Raw genomic sequence first — 21458 nt, 5'->3', positions numbered from 1 at the left:
ATGGCATTGCAAAGAGGCAGGATGTATTTTATCAGCCAAAATGTTCCCAGACTCCCCCTCTCTTAAGTCACTCCCCTTGGCTTCCCACAGTTGCCAGCCTTAAGATTCTATGTTCCTTCTGACTTTTTCTCACAAACATAGTTCACCTCTTGATGATATTAAAGCACATCTTTATTCCCACGGTGATATTCAGCACCATTAGTCACAACAATAAAAGGGTCTCCTCATAACTGAGAAAGACAGAGAGATGAATAATTCAGTAATGCTGAAGGCCATCAACATAATCAAAATTCCCTGTAACAGAAGAAGAAGGAAAAAGAAGAATCATGATATTAGCACAATAATGGTTTTTCTGAAGCCAATGAGGTAAAAATTCCCGGTTAAGAAAAGCTTTCTCTTGCATGTCTCAGGTATATCTGACTCTTATAAAGGATCACGAGAGCATACAGCTGTTGCAGCACAGGAGAGCACATTATTTTCTTAGAGAAAGTCAGGCAACCCAATCCACTTTCTATATCATATGCCGGAAATGCCCCATTTCATGAATATATACAATACAAAGAAATAATTTCAAAAAGTGGTCTGTTCAAACCATAAGAGACTCTTAATCTCACAAAACAAACTGAGGGTTGCCAGGGGAGGGGGCTAGGGAGAGGGTAGTGGGGTTATGGACATTGGGGAGGGTATGTGCTATGGTGAGTTCTGTGAAGTGTGTAAACCTGGCGATTCACAGACCTGTACTCCTGGGGCTAATAATACATTATATGTTAATAAAAAAATTAAAAGATTAAAAAAAAGTGGTCTGTTGAAGGAGAAAGAAAGATTACGAAATAGGAAAAAAAATAGAAGCAGAACTGAAAAGGAAAGGAAAAGAGGGGAAAAACCCTATAGGTACAGGCAAAAGAGGAACATGTAGAAAAAGATACAGAAAGAAGCATAGGTGAATAGTACCATCCTCTGTTCTTTTTATCACGGCTAGAGGCCGTTTTCAAAGGCTTTCAGCTTGCCAACAAGGAGCGTGAATAGGATACACACCTTGTTAGGAGCCCAGAGGCTAGACATTCAAGTGTTTTGCCAGTGAATGTCTGTAAAAGTTTGTGAAGGTCATTATGGTTAATATTCTGTCCTGCAACTGTATCTACGTTTTGAGTATACGTTGAAATATTGTTTATTTTAGAGTCACATTGTTTTTAATGGCCGCATAATATCTCATGGTATAGTTGCCATAATTCATTTATTCTTTAGTGACAGGATATTATTTCCTTTTCCTCCTCTTCTGTTGTGTTTGTTCATTAATGCTCTGAATGATGCTGCAATAAACATTCTTGTTCATATGCTTTTATATGTAGGTGTTTAATTGCTATGGAGATAGCTACTTGGATATCTTTCATATAAGTAAACACCTCCTTGCTTTCCAAAATGGTAGTAACATTTCAGATTTCTGCCACCGATACATGGAACATTGTCACCATTTCCCTACCTGTGATAATTTTTATAGCTTTAATTTTTACCAATCTAATGAATGTATCTTTGTCCACTATTAATTTAATTGGCATTTCCCTGACTACTAGTGAATTCGAGCCTCACTCTGAGTCTATTTGGCCACCACGTTTGCATTTTTGTAAATTCCTTCCTCATAATCTCGTCCATTTTTTAAATTGTGTTCTTGACTTTTTGTCAGTTATATTCCTTCTTTGTATGTAAAAGCATGGAAACTGCTATTATCTGCTTTACAAATATTTTCCACTTTTTAAAAAAATATATATGTATTTTACCCTTTTTTGATTTCCAGATCAACATATATTATACATTCCCATTACCCTAGTAAGTTTGCTTGTGTTGCTTCCCAGTCAGTGCCCCTCCCCACCCAGAGGCAACCACTATTCTGATTTCTAACACCATTTAATAACTTTTCCTCTTCACTTTTGTATCTGAATTTGTTCATTCAGTTTAGTGGACCTGAGGTTCATCCATGCTCTTGCACGTATCAGTAGTCTGTTTTCTTTCTTGTTGCTCAGTAATATTCCGTAGTTTGAATAATCAGTTCCTGTAGCCACTCTGTTGTTGATAGATATTTGAATTATTCCTAGTTTTTAACTGTTACAAATAGGTTTTCTGTGAACATTTTTGTATATATTGCTGAGACATAAAATGGGCCTGATTAGCTTTGATAAAAACTACCAAATAGTTTTCCAAGGTGGTTGAGCCATTTTACATTCCCGTCAAAAAGGTATGAGAATTCCATTTGTTTCACATTCCTGACAACATTGGGTTTTGACAGTCCTTTTCATTGAAGCCATTCAGGTGTGCATACGAACATTGTGATTTTGAATTTGCATTCCTCTGGTAACTAATAGTGTTGAGCACATTTTTACATGCTTCCTGGCTGTTGGCATATCTTTTATTGTGAAGTGTTTGTTCAAGTCCTACTCATTTTTTTGGTCTTTTTATTGATACTCAGGAGTGCTTAATATATTCTGGTTATGGGTCTCCAGTCAGATACATGCATTGAGGAGATTATCTCCCATTCTGTGCCTTTCCTTTTCCTTTTCCTTTAAAAAAAAAAAAAATTGAAATGTAATTGACATTTAACATTGTGTAAGTTTAAGGCATGCAGTCTGTTGATTGCAAGCATTTTATGTTGCAGTATGATTATCATTGTGGCATTAGCTAACACCTCTCTCATGTCATGTGATTATCATTCCACTTTCTGTGATAGGAAAAATTTAAGATCTCATCTCTTTGTAACATTGAAGTATAGTAATACAGTATCGTTAGCAACAAGCACAATGCTGTGCATTAGAGCTCCAGAACTTTTTCATCTTCCAATTGGAAGTTTGTATTCTTTGACAAACATCTGTCCCAATTCTCCACCCCACAGTCCCTGGTAACCACCATTCCACTCTGTTTTTATGAATTTGGCTTTTTAAGATTCCACATGTAAGTGATAATTGTACAGTATTTGTTTTCCTCCATCTAGCCAGATGGAGATCTCATTTAGCATAACATCTTCAAAGTTCATTCACATTGTCGCAAATGGTAGGACCTCCTCCTTTCTTGTTGCTGAATAACATTCCTTTGTAAATGTACCACATATACATCCATTGATGCTTAGATTGTTCCCATGTTTTCATTGTTATAAATAATGCTCCAATGAATATGAAGATGTTCCTATCTCTTTGAGTTAGTGTTTTCTCTTCTTTCTGATAAATACTCAGAAGCGGAATTGCTGGATTTTATAGTAGTTTTATTTTTAATTTTTTGAGGAGAGGGTCCTCAAGATATGGAAGCATATTGTTTTCCATAGTGGCTATACCAATTCTCATTCCCAACGCTAGTGCACAAGGGTTCCCTTTCCTCCACAACCTCACCAACACTAGTTATTTCTTGTCTTTTTGATAATGGCCTTCTAACAGATGTGATATTTCATTGTGGTTGTGATTTGCATTTTCCTGATGACTCATGATACTGAGCATCTTTTCGTGTACCTGTTAACCGTCTGTTACGTCTTCTTCAGAAAAATGTATATTCGGATCCTCTGCTCATTTTTTTTTTTTTTTTTGCTCTTAAGTTGTACAAACTCTTTATGTATTTTGCTTAGTAGATATATGATTTGTAAATATTTTTTTCCTATTCTGTAGGCTGCATTTTCATTTTATTGGTGATTTCCTTTGTTGTACAGAAGCTTTTTAGTTTGATGTAGCCCCACTTGTTTATTTTGCTTTTATTGCTTTTACTTTGGGTGTCAAATCCAAAAAAATCATTGCCAGGCTGGATATCAGATAGCTTACTACCTGTGTTTTCTTCCAGGAGTTTTATGGTTTTAGGTCTTACATTCAAGTCTTTAATCTATTTTTAATTGATTTTTTTTATATGGTATAAGATAGTGGTCTAGTTTCATTTCTTTGTGTGTGGCTGTTTAATTTTCCTAATACCATTTATTGAAGGGAATGTCCTTTCCCTATCATATACTCTTGGCTCCTTTGTTATAAGTTAATTGGCCATGTATGATTGGGCTTATTTCTGGACTCTCTATTCATTTCACTGATGTGTGTGTCTTATTTGTATACTAATACCATGCTGTTTTGATAACTAGCTTTGTAGCATAGTTTGAAATCAGTAAATGGGATGGTTTCAGCTTTGTTTTCTTTCTTTCTCAAGACTGCTGTTGCTATTTGGGGTCTTTTGTGGTTCCATAAAATTTTCGGAGAAAAATGCCATTGGCGTTTTGATGGGGATTGCATCAAATCCGTAGATTCCTTTGGGTAGTATGGACATTTTAACAATATTAATCCTTCCAATCCATGAACAGGGGATATCTACCCATTTGTTTGTGTCTTCAGTTTCTTTCATCAGTGTCTTAAAGTTTTTAATATACAGATCTTTCACCTCCTGGATTAAATTTACTCTTAAATACTTAATCTTTTTTGATGCAGTTGCAAATGTGATTGTTCTCTTAATTTCTTTCTCATGGCTCTTTATTTTATAGATGTGCAAGTAACTTTTGTATATTGATTTTTGTATCCTGCAATCTTATTGAATAAATTACTAGTTCTAATAGTTTTTTTGGTGGAGTCTTTAGGGTTTTCTAGGTATAATATGTCCTCTACAAACAGATATTTTTACTTTTTTCCTTTCTGATTTGGATGCTTTTTCTTTGTTCTCTTCCCTTCCCTTCCTCTTCCTTCTTTTTATCTTTCTTTCTTCCCTCAATTGCTCTGTACTCCATGCTCTTGTACTATGTTGAATAGAAATTAAGAGACTAGGCATCCTTGTCTTGTTCCTGATTTTAGAGGAAAATCTTTTGGCTTCTCACTGTTTAGTATCGTGTTAGCTGTGGAGTTGTCATATATGTCCTTTATAATGAGGTATGCTTTTTATCTCAGTGTGTTGAGAATTTAAAATTTTTCAGGTTGAATTTTGTTAGATTCTTTTTCTGCATCTATTGAGAATGTCATATGATTTTCATCCTTCATTGTGTTGATGTGGCATATCACATTTTTTGATTTGTGTATGTTGAAGCATCCTTGCGTCCCTCAAATAAATACCACTTGATAAGTGTATGAGACTTTTGGGGTACCTGGGTAGCTTAGTTGTTAAGCATCTGCCTTCAGCTCAGGTCATGATCTCAGGGTCCTGTGATCAAGCCCCACATCAGGTTCCCTGCTCAGCAGGGACCCTGCTTCTCCCTCTCCCAATCCCCCTGCTTATGTTCCCTTTCTCACAGTCTCTCTCTTTCTGTCAAATAAATAAATAAATTCTTTAAAAAAAATAGTGTATGAGACTTTTAATATACTATTGAATTCAGTTTGCTAACAAATGTGTAGAGGATTTTTATGTATATATTCATCAGGGATATTGTCTTGCAATTTTCTTTTCTTGTAGTGTAGTTGTCTGGTTTTGGTGTGGGTAGTCCTGGGCTTATAAAATGAATTTGGATCCTTCTTTTCTATTTTTTTTTTTTTGAAGAGTTTAAGGATTGGCATTAATTCTTCTTTAAATTTCAAGTAGAATTCACCAGTGAAGCCACCTGGTTCTGCACTTTTCTCTTTTGGGAGGTTTTGATTACTGATTCGGTATTCTGTGTTCAGGACTAGTAATTACTGTGTTCAGGACTAATTTGCCAATACCAATTGTTTTCAGTTTTTGTTAGTCTGCTATCTTTACTTCAACTTTACTTTTAAAAAACATCTTCACTGGACATCGAATTCTGGATTGACAGTATTTTATTTCTTCAGTTTAAAATGTCATTCCAGGGGCGCCTGGGTGGCTCAGTGGGTTAAAGCCTCTGCCTTCAGCTCAGGTCATGATCTCAGGGTCCTGGGATGGAGCCCCGCATCGGGCTCTCTGCTCAGCGGGAAGCCTGCTTCCTCCTCTCTCTCTCTGTCTGCCTCTCTGTCTACTTGTGATTTCTGTCTGTCAAATAAATAAATAAAATCTTTAAAAAAATAAAAATTAAAAAAAAAAATGTCATTCCACTGTTTTCTGGCCCCTATCAGTTCACCTTTGTCCTTTTGATTGTATTTACCCCCCACCCCCCCCAGCTTCTCTTTACGTTTTGCTCTTTATATACTTTTCCCCCCAGAAATCTGAGTATTGTGTGCTGTATGTAGTTTCCTTGTATTTTCCTGTTTGTGGTTCATGTCTTGTCTTTGATTCCTTTACAAAATCATTAGCCATTCTCTCTGTGAGCACTGGCCTGTGCTACATTTTCATTTTCTCTTTTGTAGTTCTTCAGTTGTATATAGGGCACATTTTTTCCATTCTTCTCCATATGTCCCTTATGTTTGTTCTTTCTGATGTTTTATATCATTTTTTTCTCTTTAGGGATTAGTCTTTGTATTTTATGCTGATTCTCTCCCTGTGTGTTTCTGAAGTGTCTAATACATGGTTTGCCCCATCCGCTGAGGGCTTAGTTTCAGTTCTGTAAATTCCAATGACTTCTTTCTAAAGGGTGTCAGTCTCCCATAATATTCTTCGACTTGTTCTCTTCTCTGTTAGAAATAACAGCCATGTTTATTGTCAAGTTTATATCTGATGACCCTATCATCTGGGTCACCTCTGAGTGGTTTCTATCACTGATATATTTTTTTTATTATTTATTTATTTATCTTAGACTGAGAGAGAGAGAGTGGGGGAAGGGACAGAGAGAGAGAGAGAGAGAGAATTCTGAAGCAGACTCCCCGCTGAGTACAGAGCTTAAAGTGGGCCTCAATCCCAGGATCCTGAGATCATGACCTGAGTCGAAACCAAGAGTCAGACACTTAACCGACTGAGCTATCCAGATGCCCTGATTATTTTGTTTTTGTTTTTCAGTTGTTTTTCAGTCCTATTTTCTGGTATGACTAGTTTGTTATGTTTTGTTTTACACTTAATAATAAATGTAATATGCAAAAAAATGGTAGAAATCCTAAATTATGTTATCTTCCTCTGGGGATGAATTAATTTTCTTCCATCAGACAGATTAGGAGAATGTTACCATGATCAAAATAATTCAAGGATGAATTTCAGTTTCGTGAGGCTGGTCTGTTTCCTTTGTCCTTAGTTCTAGAGTGTAGTCTTTCTTCAGAAGTGAAATTTGTGGATGTTTACCAGACTCCACTCCTCCTCTTGGTGGACTCTGGACAATGTGTGTGTGTCTGCAGTACTCTTCTTGGCTGGCAAAATCGCTTCTTGGCCTCTTAGCCTCTTAGCTTCCTATATACTTAGTGTCTGAGCTTTTTATCCTACACATCTTAGGTGTCAGCAAATAACTTGTGGAGGAAAGCGATGGAGAATTTTGGGTTTAGTTCAATGTGTACTATTCTTACAGGATCCTTGCACTTTAAATCTTGGCTGCCCTGGTTTCTTTTGTTTGTATTCAAACAGTTGGACATTTTTTGTTATTTTAATAAGCTTTTAATAACAGTGATTTTTACTAGAGAGCTGCTTTAAGTTACTCTGTCATAACCAGAAAAAAAGGATTTGTATATTTTACTATTCCTATAAATGCCCTTTGCTAGTATTTTCAGTAAACCAATCATTGGCTATTTTGAGTCTTTCTAATGTGTGCATGATTTATTTATTTATTTATTTATTTATTTCCTAATTTCTGCTCTCATCATTATATATTAATTCATTTGTTCCTCTTTCTTTGGGCTAATTTTCTCTCCTTTAGTCCCTGAGATTAATATTTGGGCCATTAGTTTTCAAAGTTTCATATTTTATAGTTTCTACATTTCTGAACTATGAATTGCCTTAAAACTATTGCTTTACCTTCTGCCCTCAAGTTTTTGAGCTTTCACTTTGTATTGTGATTTCTTCCCTGATTCAATAATTACTTTGAAGCCTACTTCTTAATATCCAACCAAACAGGCTGAAATTATTTTTATCATTGTTTATTGTTTTATTGCATAGGGTATATGCTAGGACTTTAGCCTTTGGTATTAATCTGGAATTGTCTTGTTTACCAATATATAGTCATCTTCTGTTGGCACATGTTACAAAATGTGTATTCTTTGTTGTTGGGTATAATAGACTAAATATATCTCTTAGTTCTAGTTTTTTACTTTTGATGATACCATTAAGTATTAAAACATATCAAAGTCTAAAATCCTTCAAACCACCCTCTTCTCAGGGAAAACTCAGATCCTTAGCAAAGACAATAACAAAAACACCATTTGCTCCCTTCTCTACTTATATGTTAATGCTGACTGGTATTTTAAATACTTTATTTTTAATCTCAATATATATTATCATTACTGCATTACACAAGCAGTATTCACTTGTATTTGTCCACACGTTTATCTCATTCTTTGTTCTTCATTCCTTCTTGCATCTCATTGTGCTGTCAATTTCTTTCTACCTGGAATTCATTCTTTATTCCATTAATTCTAGTCTGCAGGAGGCAAACTCAGTATTTGTATCTCTAAAAATTCTTCATTTCACTTCATTCTTGTAAGATTTTTTTTCTTCTCTTTTTTCTGTTTCAAGTTTTTATTTAAATTCTAGTTAGTTAATGTGTAGTGTAATATTGGTTTCAGCAGTAGAATTCAGTGATTCATCATTTACACACAACACCCAGTGCTCATCACAAGTGCCCTCCTTAATCCCCATCCCCCACTTAGCCCATCCCCCACCCACTTCCCTCCTGCAACCCTCAGTTTTTTCTCTATAGTTAGAAGTCTGTTTCCTGATTTGACTCTCTCTTTATTTTCCCTCCTTCGTTCATCTGTTTTGTGTCTGAAGTTCCACATGTGAATGAAATCATACGGTATTTGTCTTTCTCTGACTTATTTTGCTTAGCGTAGTACACTCTAGCTTCACCCACGTCATTGCAAATGACAAGATTTCATTCTTTTTGTGGTTGAGTAATATTCCATTGTGTGTACGTGTATATATATACACATCACAATAATGGGTAGTGAATAATAGAGGTTATTGGTTGTCAGTTATTTTATTCAGAACACTGAAGATATTGTTCAGTCTTCTGGCTTTTATTGTTGCTTTTGAGAAGTTAGGTATCAGTCCAGTTGTTTCTACTTTTTCCTTTGGTGATTTTCATAGTTTTTTGTTTGTTTGTTTGTTTTTTCAGTTTTAGTTAAGATTACTGAGAATTGATAATGAAAAGAAACCATAATTTGAAAAATAACTGCACTTTAAGTCAGCAAATTGATAAAGTGTACCAAAGCATGATATGCAAAGCCAAATATCTAAGTTCAAGGTTTTAACATAAAATGTCTCAGAGCTTTATGTTCAAAATTAGGCCACGGAGAGATGTTTTTATGCTAATTCCATGTGAATTCATGTTTTCAAAAAATTAGACCATTGACTCTGCAACTCATCTAGTTCACAAATCTAACCAATTCCTTTCCAGACTACTGTTACTCTCCCCCAAAGTTACCTTATGACTCCTCCAACTGAAGAAATCTTACAAATGCCCTTTTCCATTTCCCCCTATTGTGTCTGAGACCCTATGCTCTCCCTTGATTGCAAATTTAATAAATTCAGCTTTTAACTGCAATGGTGGCCCACCAAAGGACCACCATTCCTGGTGGTCTTTGAAGGTGCTAAACAGTCACAGAGGCCCCAGCGAGGTATAGTCAGACTCCTCATGATTATGGTTCTGGTCCATTGACTCATTTAGTGCATATTCCATTGACTGCCTGTGAGCAACCCTGTCCAGGGTTTGCAAATCTATGTTGATGAGGCAAGTCCAGCACTTTTTATTAGATAGGGTCATTTTATTTGTCCTAGGAATCAGGTTTCCCAGGATTTTTTCATTATCCCTTCATACCTATTCTTATTTCCTTTCCCCTTGGTAGGGTAGAGGTGAAGTAAAAGATGGTCTGCTAAAGCTTTGCCACTAACCATCCTGTCTATCTGCATTTTCTCTATATTTTTGTGTATCTATAAAAATAAATCCTAGGAAAGGAGTTATGTCTTGTTAGCCAGCCAGCAGGACTAATAAGTGTCTCTTTGACCAATATCCTTTCTAGGACCAATTATCTTGGATTACTTATTAAAATCTTTTAAGAAACTTCTCCAGTTTTGTCTATATGTAGGAAATTGGCTGTAGGAGAGACTCTTCACATATTCTGCCTGTCGGAGGCTGCTGATTTCTTATGTCAGCAGGCAGCAGTGGGTTTTCCAAGGCCTTCACTGTCCCTATTACTTTCTTACTTCCTGGTAATCACTGACTAAATTCTCCAAAATTCTGTATTATATCTCAGCAAATGATTTGACTTTCGTTCTGATAACTCTGATTGTATAATAAATTTGGCAGTTTTTTCCACTAACAGATGTGGACTACTTTTCCTTGCCAGCAGTGTACTTAATCATTCTTTGTGACCTTAGGTAGGTGATTGGTTATTTTGGAGATATCATCAGGAAAAGAATACACTTGAGCTTTGCTGGAGAAGATCTTACTAAAATCAGTACCACCATCACCACCATGACCTCACTTATTACAGACATTAAGCTGTTGTCCTCTAGAAACTTCACAAAAGTAAATGGTCCAAAAGATAGGACTATCTAATACATATGTGGCCCAAACTTCTCAGAATTAGGAACTAGGCCACTTCCACTCAAGGTGACTGGAACAAAACTACACTCCTTCAAAATGACCAATGCCATTGATGATGATGGGCTTATACTCCTAGCTATTTTATCTCCTCTATGCTAATTCAAGGTTCTGGATTATTGGTAGACAATTCTACTAACACATCACTACCAGGACAGCCTTCTTGAAAATCTGTATTGTCATTTTCCTTCATTCACTCATGCTGACAATAAGAGACAAAAACTCCTGAAACTGATACAAGAAGAAATAGGAAAACTAAATAAACTAATAACAGGTAATTAAAAAAAAAACAACAAAACTTCCCAGAAAGAAAAGCCCAGACCTAGGAGACTTTACCAGTGGAGACTTCTAGATGTTTATGGAAAATTCAACATAATTTTTCTCAAACTTCACCAAAAAGTATAAAAGGAGGCAATAATTTCCAGCTCCTACTATAATGCCAATATTAACCAGACACACACAAAAAAACAAAGATATCACAAGAAAAGATGAGTATAGACCAATATCCCTTATAAAGATGCAAAAATCTTTAACAAAGTACCAGAAAGTTGAATCCAACAACATATTAAAAGAATTATACAGCATGACTGAGTGGGATTTATCCCAGGAATGTAAGGTTTAGTTAAGATAAAAAAGTCAGTCAGTGCAATTGCACCATAACAATAAAATAAGGAACAAAAATGACATGATCATCTCAGTTGATACAGAAAAAGGATTTCACTAAATTCAACACACTTGGAAAATATGTTCAACAAGCTAGGAAGAGAAAAAACTTCTTCAGCCTGATCAAATCCATCTAAAAAACCCTCAACCGCCATCATAGTCTATGGTGAAAGACAAGATGTTCTCCTTCTAAGTACAGGAAAAAGATAAGGAAGGGATATCTGCTCTTGCAACTGGGATATTTTACTTCTACGAATACTCCCTTTTCCTTAGGTGATTAATAATGTTCCAGCTTTCCTGACAAATTTTGATGGGTCTTGATGACTAATTTTTCTCCCCATGTAGATTTACATCTTTTACATTCCCTTAAACTAATTATAGTGGTCTTATGGAAAGAACAGAAATAAATGCCTGTTTTCAGTATATGCCATGTTTTATCAGAAGCCCAGTCTAAATATTCAAGCCAAAACCAAAACCATAAAAACATTCCACTTACGACTCTAACGTATATCTGGGACTATGAATTGCTACCATACTGCAATACCTGCATTTTTCTTCCTGTATCACTCTACCTTTTATATTATACTCATTGTTGTACATGTTTTATCATCTCTACTCATCTGTGAACTCCTGAAGTTGAGAGTTGTAATGTGTTTATTTTTCTATTCCACAATGCCTGATATAACCTATCAGATATTATGATTTCTATAAATGTTTATAAATAAAAAGAAAACACGTGTGTCAGCAACAGTATTTGGATTTTGCTGATTAGATGCTAATAAATCTTTATGATTATACCCATTACTCCTCGCCATAAAATTGCAGCATACTCACAATGAATAGGGTAGCAACAGCCTGACACTGAGTAATTGTTTCAGCATAGCCACAAAAGAAGTGTTGATCTAGAATGAGACCAAATGTGAGGAGAATGACTCCAGCTAATGCTCCCAGGGCACTGAGAAAATTCATTAGTCGGCTCAGCTTCACCTGAAAGAGATGAAGACCATAACACTGAGTCTACAGACTAGAAGCAATGGTGGGGGAGGTTGGAGGGAGGATTTTAGGCACAGCATTGCAATGCCACAAAGCAGCTGTGTGATCATATATGAGACACTTCACCCCTTCTGGCTTCAGGCTGTCAGCCAGAGAATGAGGGAATCCAGTGAACCTTCAATAACCCTTCCATCCCCCACAACCTGTACCTAAGTTAACTCCCATTTAGTTGCGGGGAGGGGTGCACACTTAGGCATAGCCACATTGCACTGCTTTGATGCTCTGATAAAAGTCATGACCTATTTACATTTTTGTTTTATGACTCTGTTTAACTAAACATCGTATTTCTTTGCAATTTTTATTTCTTCCTTAAATTTCAAAACTGCAGGAGAACTCCTGTGTTGGAAATAATTTATTGGCTTGTTAATATCTCACATTTTTGATTCCTTGAGAAAAGTAAAAATATTCTACTTATAATTTACCTGTAAGTGTACCTTCTGCATTCATTAACACTGTATTATTTATTTTGAACTTCTGCTTATAAGGTTTATTTCATTAATTAAATTATTTTTAATGAGGTTATCTTCACAGTGTGCCCATCATGAAGTCAAACGTGCTTTTCAAAGCGCTTGACAACACAGAAAGAATGAATGAATGAGTTACTGGAATACTGAGACCCATTTTACCATTTGGTTTAGGAACTTGGCTTTTATTCTGTGCCTCAGTGTTTTTATATATAAAATAAGAAACTGGATGACCTAGAAAGCTCTTCTGGAACTGGTGTTTTATGATCCTATGGACAAAAGACCAATGCTGTTGATTGGTATCAGTACTTGACAGTTTGTGGAATTATAGTGAGTTAATGATTTTCCAAATTCATTTTCAATGCTAGAATTAATTACTTCAAAGTTATAAATTTTTAGTGAAGGGGAAAATGTAACTCACCAGGGTTTTTGTGGCTTTTCTTTCCAATGCGACTAGGAAGGCTCCAGAATTAATGAACTATTAAAAAGAATAAACATTTTAGTAATGGGCTTGTTTAAGTGCTGTTGAAGTGTTAGAGAATAAACTTCTATGTGTTTCATTAACATACCTTCCTTCCTAGTTTACATGATCCTCAGAGCAGTGAGCAGGGTGACATGCCTGGTAAAATTGTCCACAAATGAGTAGTGGACAAAACATTGAACTAGAAATTAGCTTTAGCTTTAAAGATCTGTTTGAACATGAGATTTTTCTTTTTTTCTTTTTCTTTTTTCTTTCTTTTTCTTTTCTTTTTTTTTTTTTTTTTTAGTTTTATTGGGCTTGTTTTCTCATCTACCTTCCTTTTACAGCTGTTGTGGACTGAGTTTGATATCATTCCACACTGGTGTCAAATCAATTCACAACCAATAAAATCAGATTCTGTCATTCTTCTAAGAAACATCCTTCATACCCATTTGCAATCCAGTGTGTCCTGCCAGCTAATATGCTGGGCATTCTAGAAAAAAAAATCCCAAGAATTTTCATGGAGGTGAGTCTCATGTAGTAGCATCATTATCTGGTAGAAATTCCAAATTGGACTACAGCACATGCATTTTTAAGTTTCCAGTCCCACTGCCTGGTATTTCTTCAACCTCACTCTTAGAGTCTTCAGGATAGAAAGTGTTCTCCCATACCTTGAGATCTTTGTTCATGGTTCTCCCTTGGCATGCAGCAAGATATCCCTAGCCCTTATGCCCAGCTATTTCCCGCTCTCTACCATTCCCCACCACCCTTCCTCTGTGTGTGCCCTCCTCCTGATTAACCACCCATCCTTTAAAACTCAGCCAAGCTGGAGTGTCTCTGGGCATCTCCCCATCCTTTTTGTAGGTGCCTTTCTTACATTGGCAATTCCTGTGTCTGTCACCGCTCTGATCACACCCTGTGGTGATGATCTGACTCTCTACTTGAGAGACCTTGAGACTAAGAACTGCCTTTTCCCCGAATTTCCACACACAGTCCATTCTCTGGTACTAAACCAGGTGCTTAAATAATGTTTATTGAATGAAATTAAATAAATGCTTCTGTGTAGCTCAAAGGTACATCTGAGAAGCCCTCCCTGTATCTTTACTTCTCCAAAGAGTAAACGGATCTTTCATCTCTCCTTACAAGAGCACTTTCTACACCTGTGTGATGTCATTTATCACATTACCTTGAAATGTCCTGTTTACATGTTTTCTTGCTGAACCTAGGGCCCTCTGAAGGAAGGGCTCATATATTATTATTTTTGTTTATTTTTTCACCAGTTTTACTGAGATGTAATTGACATACAATACTGTATAAACTTAGGGCAGATGCATAATAATTTGATCTACCTATATTGTGAAATGATTATAACATGTTTACTTCACATCAATTATTTCATATAGCTACAACCCACCCCTCCTAAAAGAAAGGGAAAGAAAGAAAAAGAGAAGAAAAAGAATATTTTTCTTTGTGATGAGACTCTTTTAAAATTGACTCTCTTAAAAAATGTTCATATATATCATACAGCAGTGTTATCTGAAGTCATCCTATTGTACATTGTATCCCTAGTACTTATTTATCTTATTACTAGAAGCTTGTTCCTTTTGATCACCACCCTCCATTCCCTCTCTCCTCACTCTCTGCCTATGGTAACCTTAAATCTGAGCTCTTTTTCTTTGAATTTTTTAGAATTCTAAATATCAGTGAGATCATGCAGTATTTGTCTTTCCCTGTCTGACTTATTTCACTTAGCATAATGCCCTTAAGGTCTAACCATGTTGTTGCAAGTGGCAGGATTTCTTTGTTTTATTTTTTTTATGGCTGTGTATTATATATATGTGTATATATATATATATATATATATACACATATATATATACACACACACATGCATGCACATATATATGTAGAGAGAGAAAGTGTTTAATAATAAATTCTATATTTAGAATTTAACTCTTTATATATACATATATGTATACACATATATATGTGTATGTATACATATACATATGTATACACACACTTCTTTATCATCCATTCATCTTTTGATGGACACTTAGTTTGTTTACATGTCTTGACTTTTGTGACTAATGCTGCTATGGGCATGGACGTGCAGATACATCTTTGACATAGGGTTTTCATTGCCTTTGGATGTATTCTGAAAGGGGAATTGCTGGATCATATGGTCATTTTAATTTTTTGAGGAAACTTCATATTGTCTTTCATAGTGAGGGTCCACGAATTATTAACTTTTGGATCCTCATTGCCTTCCTCTATGTATCTGACTTATAATAGATAGCAACTCATTTTTGAATGAATGAATGGACAAATGATATCAAGACCCAAGGGCATATCCCCAAAGGCACCTCAGAACCCAATAATGGAACATCAGTAACTCTGATGAATTAATGGGGAAGTAATTTCAACAAAGTTTATTTTTATCTTATCTTTTCAAAACATATCCTAAAACTGAATGCAGCTCATTTGGTATTTAAGAATTCCCTAGTATCCCTGTTGTCATGGCTTCCAATTGAACTCAGTTGACTATACTCACCAAAACAGAGCTCCAGAATGGATATCCTGAAACAAATATAAAAGGGAACCTTGGGTACGGATTTTCAAGGGTGAAAAGGAAAACAACTCCAAAAGAAAAGTTCATCACTCCAAACAGGATCTGCATAGCCTATAAATAGAGGGATAAGTCATGGTAAGGAAAAAGCAAAGTGGTAGGTTTCCTTTTCAAAAATATACAGAATCTTCTTTGGGTTAAAAGGATTTGGTGATTACCTTCTTTTATAAATAGGGGAAGGATAGTAGAAGCCCCTTCATGATGCTCCCAAGTGTTTTCTTGATTCCTTTATCTGATATTTGGTAACAGGTAAAATGATCTAAATTAGTGCTCTGGAAAATGTAGCCCATGGATTGGCAACATTAGGATCACCTGAGAATTAGAGATACAGACTCTCAGCCTCTGTAACCTATATCCTCTGCTTACTGAATAGAATCCCCAGGTTAGACCATGTCAAACTCTCCAAGCAGCAGGGAAATGCAAAGCAAAATCACAAAATGATAGGACCTCACTTCTGTTAAAATGGCTATCATCAAAAAGACAAGATAGCAAATGCTGGTGAGAATGTGGTGCATTGTTGGTGGAGATGTTTCATTATGGAAAAGAGTATGGAGATTCCTCAAAAAGTTAAAAATAAAACAAATAATGAAAAAAAAAAGTAGAGCAGTGGTTTGACGATTGCTAGGGAAGACTGGTGAGAATGACACAGAGAATGGAAAGTATGCCATGTGTGAGTGTTTGTTCTCTGCCCTCCTACTCTCCACCTGCCTTCTCTGAGTCCTCTCATTTACTCCCATAGCAACGATGACTTTTAAGTAGGTGAGTTTTGAAGGATATCCTTTTATTCAAGTCCAAGTCCATTTGAGTAAGTTCAACTCAATAGTCACTATCCATTAATCCAAACTATTAAAATTGTTTTCTAACTGGCTTTTCTGCACCAGCTTCCTTTCTCTCTATTCCAATATTATGTCAGTGCTGAAGTCAGATCGAAAAACAGAACCAATCTGGTTACTCCTCTCAGTTTGTTTGAAACAATGCTCCCGAATCTGGTGCTTATCAAATTCAGAGAAGCGTTTACAAAATACAGATTTCAACACCCTCCCACCCCCGCCAACTCCCTCAAAACTCCTGTTCAGTAGCTCTGGAACAAGGCCTGGAGACTTGGTATACACATTTTATAAAGCTCCTTAGGTGCGTTGTTGATTTCACAGATTGGAAGCTACTTGTCAATATTTTAAAGTCTAAGTAGGATGGATATAAGATTCTTGGCAGTTAGGTCTCCAGATTACCTTCTTGGTTGTTTCCTTTTCTACCCAAAATATTATTTTTCACATTTAAAACAAATGGTAAAATAACCATAACAAAATTTACCGTACATATGTACCATTTTACTTAAATTAATAGGCTTTATTTTAATTTATTTTTTTAAGATTTTATTTATTTATTTGACAGAGAGAGAGCACAAGCAGGGGGGCTGCAGAGGGAGAAGCAGGCTCACTGATCTTTTTGTCTTCATATTTTGGCCTTTCCAGAATGTCACATGGTTGAAATATAGTTGAAATCATATAGTTTGTTGTCTTTACAGGCTGACTTCTTTCATTAGAAATGTGTATTTTAGTAAAGCTTGAAATCAGGTAACGTGATGCCGCCAGTTTTATTTTTGTTTCTCAACATTTCTTTAGCGATTCGGGGTCTCCTCTGATTCCATACAAATTTTAGGATTATTTGCTCCAGCTCTTTGAAAAATACCGGTGGAATTTTGATCGGAATGGCATTAAAAGTATAGATTGCTCTAGGCAGTATAGACATTTTAACAATGTTTATTCTTCTGATCCAAGAGCATGGAATGGTCTTCCATCTTTTTGTGTCTTCTTCGATTTCTTTCATGAGTGTTCTATAGTTCCTCAAGTACAGATCCTTTACTTCTTTGGTTAGGTTTATTTCCAGGTTTCTTATGGTTCTTGGTGCTATAGTAAATGGAATCAATTCTCTAATTTCCCTTTCTGTATTTTCCTTGTTAGTATATAAGAAAGCCACTGATTTCTGTACATTGACTTTGTATCCTGCCATGTTACTGAATTGCTGTTTCCAAGCTTTACTACAAAGCTGTGCTCACCAAGACAGCATGGTACTGGCATAAAAGCAGACACATATACCAGTGGAACAGATTAGAGAGTCCAGATATGGACCCTCAACTCTATGGGCAAATAATCTTCGACAAAGCAGGAAAAAATATACCGTGGAAAAAAGACAGTCTCTTCAATAAATGGTGCTGGGAAAATTGGACAGCTATATGTAGAAGAATGAAACTCGAACATTCTCTTACACCGTACACAAAGATAAACTCAAAATGGATAAAAGACCTCAACATGAGACAGGAATCCATCAGAATCCTGGTGGAGAACATAGGCAGTAACCTCTTTGATATCAGCCACAGCAACTTCTTTCAAGATATGTCTCCAAAGGCAAAGGAAACAAAAGCGAAAATGAACTTTTGGGACTTCATCAAGATCAAAAGCTTCTGCACAGCAAAGGAAACAGTTAACAAAACAAAGAGGCAACCCACGGAATGGGAGAAGATATTTGCAAATGACAGTACACACAAAAGGTTGATATCCAGGATCTATAAAGAACTCCTCAAACTCAACACACACAAAACAGACAATCATATAAAAAAATGGGCAGAAGAAATGAACAGACACTTCTCCAATGAAGACATACAAATGGCTATCAGACACATGAAAAAATGTTCATCATCATTAGCCATCAGGGAGATTCAAATTAAAACCACATTGAGATACCACCTTACACCAGTTAGAATGGCCAAAATTAGCAAGACAGGAAACAACGTGTGTTGGAGAGGATGTGGAGAAAGGGGAACCCTCTTACACTGTTGGTGGGAATGCAAGTTGGTGCAGCCACTTTAGAGAACAGTGTGGAGATTCCTCAAGAAATTAAAAATAGAGCTTCCCTATGACCCTGCCATTGCACTACTGGGTATTTACCCCAAAGATACAGATGTAGTGAAAAGAAGGGCCATCTGTACCCCAATGTTTATAGCAGCAATGGCCACGGTTGCCAAACTGTGGAAAGAACCAAGATGCCCTTCAGTGGACGAATGGATAAGGAAGATGTGGTCCATATATGCTATGGAGTATTCTGCCTCCATCAGAAAGGATGAATACCCAACTTTTGTAGCAACATGGACAGGACTGGAAGAGTTTATGCTGAGTGAAATAAGTCAAGCAGAGAGAACCAGTTATCATATGGTTTCAATTATTTGTGGAGCATAACAAATAACATGGAGGACAAGGGGAGATGGAGAAGAGAAGGGAGTTGGGGGAAATTAGAAGGGGAGGTAAACCATGAGAGATGATGGACACTGAAAAACAACCTGAGGGTTTTGAAGGGGTCGGGGGTGGGAGGTTGGGGGAGCCAGGTGGTAGGTATTATGGAGGGCACGTATTGCATGGAGCACTGGGTGTGGTGCAAAAACAATGAATACTGTTACGCTGAAAATAAATTAAAAAAAAAAAAGAAATGTGTATTTTAGGTTCCTCCATGTCTCTTCATGGCTTGTTGGCTTATTTATTATGGGCACTGAATAACATTCCCTTGTACGGATGTACTGCAGTGTATTTATCCATCCTGATTTTTCTTGTTTCTTTTTTTGTTTATCTTTTAATCCTCTTAAAGCTTTCAAGTCTAATTTGCTCACTCCCAGCTCTCTTTTGTTTTTCCCAAACTATGCTACCATGAGCTCTTTGCTCAAGATGCTTTCTCTGTCTAGAATAGTCTGCTTTCCTCCTCTTTTTCATTTCTACTTATTAAAATTACATCACTTCTTTAGTGTTCAGATTAAATGCCAAATTTGCAGTAACGTTGCCCCATTGCTTTTATATAGGAGTGACTGTTCCCTTTCTGGGTTCCCCTGTCCCTCACCCCAACCATTTATGGCTCTTATTAGATGCTACTGTGAAATGCGGTATTTAATATTGTTACTTTATTCTTTCTAAAGTATGCATTTATTCTCCTCAAGGAGAAAAACTAGCTTGTATTTATTTCTATAACCCCTGTAGTGTCTAACATAATTTTTTGGACATGGTTCAATCCATTTTTGTTAAAGTAATTTGAACTCTTTAGCGGGAGTTTCAGTACCATTATATTTGAATAGCACTTTAGGCTGATGGCCCTTTTCTGCATGTCAATGGGCCATCTTTCTCTACTTTTTTACCCCCGGGGAATAAAAAATCAGTTTCTTTCTATTTTCCACTCTTGAAGGCTTGGGATTGAAACTACAAATATTTTGTAAGATAGAGACACTATCACAGTCTTAAACATCTGAATGGCATTTTCTGAAAGGAGGATTGGTAAATAAAAAATAATTAACAGTCATGAAATGGAAAAGTGTGTGGAGAGATGAGAATTTACATTTACAGTATTAAGGGGATTTTCTGCAAAAGCCCCACATATAAAAATATATCATATTGTGAAACTGAATTCTGAGTCTTGATTGGGAAAATGTAAAACTGTAGAACTCAGTAACTCAGGATATAAAGTCTGATCTATTGACTTCTACTTGATTTTCTCTGAACTTAACTAGGAAAAAACTCCTAGGTCATCAGTTTGGAGATTTTTAGTTTAATTGCAGCTTATTCATTTTATATATTCATCTCCGTAGAACCTTGTACATAATTGGATTAGAAATGTGAGATATACTTCCTGAATTGGATGGAAATAAAAGTTGGAATTAGCTCTTACCTTGAAACATTGTGCCACCAGACATTTCTTTCCCTCTTCTTCTTCCCCATCCCCAGTTCAACTTCTTTTGCAAAGTTATATCTATAACACCCTGTTGGGGGTGGCTGATTAAGCCCATGGTTCATAGACTGAGTGGCTTATAAAAAACCAGGAATCTATTTCTCATGATTCTGGAGACTGAAAGTTTGAGATCTGGGTGCCAGCATGGTTGGGTTCTGGTGTAGACCTCTTCTGGGTTGTAGACTGCCAACTTCTCTTTTGTAACTTCACATAGTGGAAGGAGAGCTAGCTACCTCTATGACCTCTTCTTATAATGACACTAATCCCATTCATGAGGACTTTATCATCATGAACAAGTATCCCCCAAAAGCCCCACCTCCAAACACCATTAGTTTGGAATTATGGTTTCAACTATGAATTGTGAGGAACACAAATAGTCCATAACACACCCTCAGTAGAGTATACATTGGGGCAAATCTGACTTACCCCTAAGATTTTCATTTTTGTAGCAAGTGATTTTGGAAAAGGGCCGCTCGTATCATAGGTTGTGGCTGTAAGTTCTGTTGATCGCAAGTCAGGAACATTAATCTCTGGAGGAAATACCAGAAACACAGGATTGTGTGCAGAGTTTGAATCCATGATGGTGCAGTTGATATGATATTTTTGAAATGAAAAAAATGATCTTGATGGTACTTAAGTCTAGACCATGTTCTTCTTCTGTACCAAGGCTGCCTGGAGCACTGGCATTGTTGTGCTTTGTCTTAGAATTGTAGAACCATAGAGTCACAGAGTCATGGAATCTCAGGATTGGTTGAGATCTCAAGGTTAATGAGTAAAATACCCAGGACTGGAGGCCAGAGGACCTGCCCAGTAGTCCTATTCAGTCAGGAACTCACTGTGACCTTGGACAAGTCACATCCTCTTTCT

At 36.3% G+C, this 21458-nt stretch overlaps 1 protein-coding gene across 1 annotated transcript; it reads right to left on the bottom strand.

Moving 5' to 3' along the window:
- Positions 1-7: 7 nt before the first annotated feature.
- On the bottom strand, positions 8-21181 carry MS4A5 (membrane spanning 4-domains A5). Its single transcript, XM_032879131.1, has 5 exons — positions 21018-21181; positions 15756-15884; positions 13163-13219; positions 12059-12211; positions 8-294 (listed from the first exon to the last, which is right to left on the bottom strand). Exons 1-5 carry the CDS (start codon positions 21168-21170, stop codon positions 199-201), a joined length of 588 nt encoding a protein of 195 aa, XP_032735022.1. The 5' UTR covers positions 21171-21181; the 3' UTR covers positions 8-198.
- Between the last annotated feature and the right edge of the window lie 277 nt (positions 21182-21458).

The sequence above is a fragment of the Lontra canadensis genome, unplaced genomic scaffold (genome assembly GCF_010015895.1).
Source record: "Lontra canadensis isolate GAN:19392208 unplaced genomic scaffold, GSC_riverotter_1.0 scaffold66, whole genome shotgun sequence".
NCBI classification, from domain to species: Eukaryota; Metazoa; Chordata; class Mammalia; order Carnivora; family Mustelidae; genus Lontra; species Lontra canadensis.
This window is presented reverse-complemented; position numbering and strand designations above follow the sequence as displayed.

Bases quoted from the DNA above. Each gene is read 5' to 3' on its own strand.
- MS4A5 (XM_032879131.1), bottom strand. From the start codon at position 21,170: ATGGATTCAAACTCTGCACACAATCCTGTGTTTCTGGTATTTCCTCCA. The intron at 13,220-15,755 runs GTGAGTATAGTC...TCTTTTTAATAG, and splicing joins CATTCTGGAGCTCTGTTTTG to TTCATTAATTCTGGAGCCTT. The intron at 12,212-13,162 runs GTGAGTTACATT...CATCTCTTTCAG, and splicing joins GAAAAGCCACAAAAACCCTG to GTGAAGCTGAGCCGACTAAT.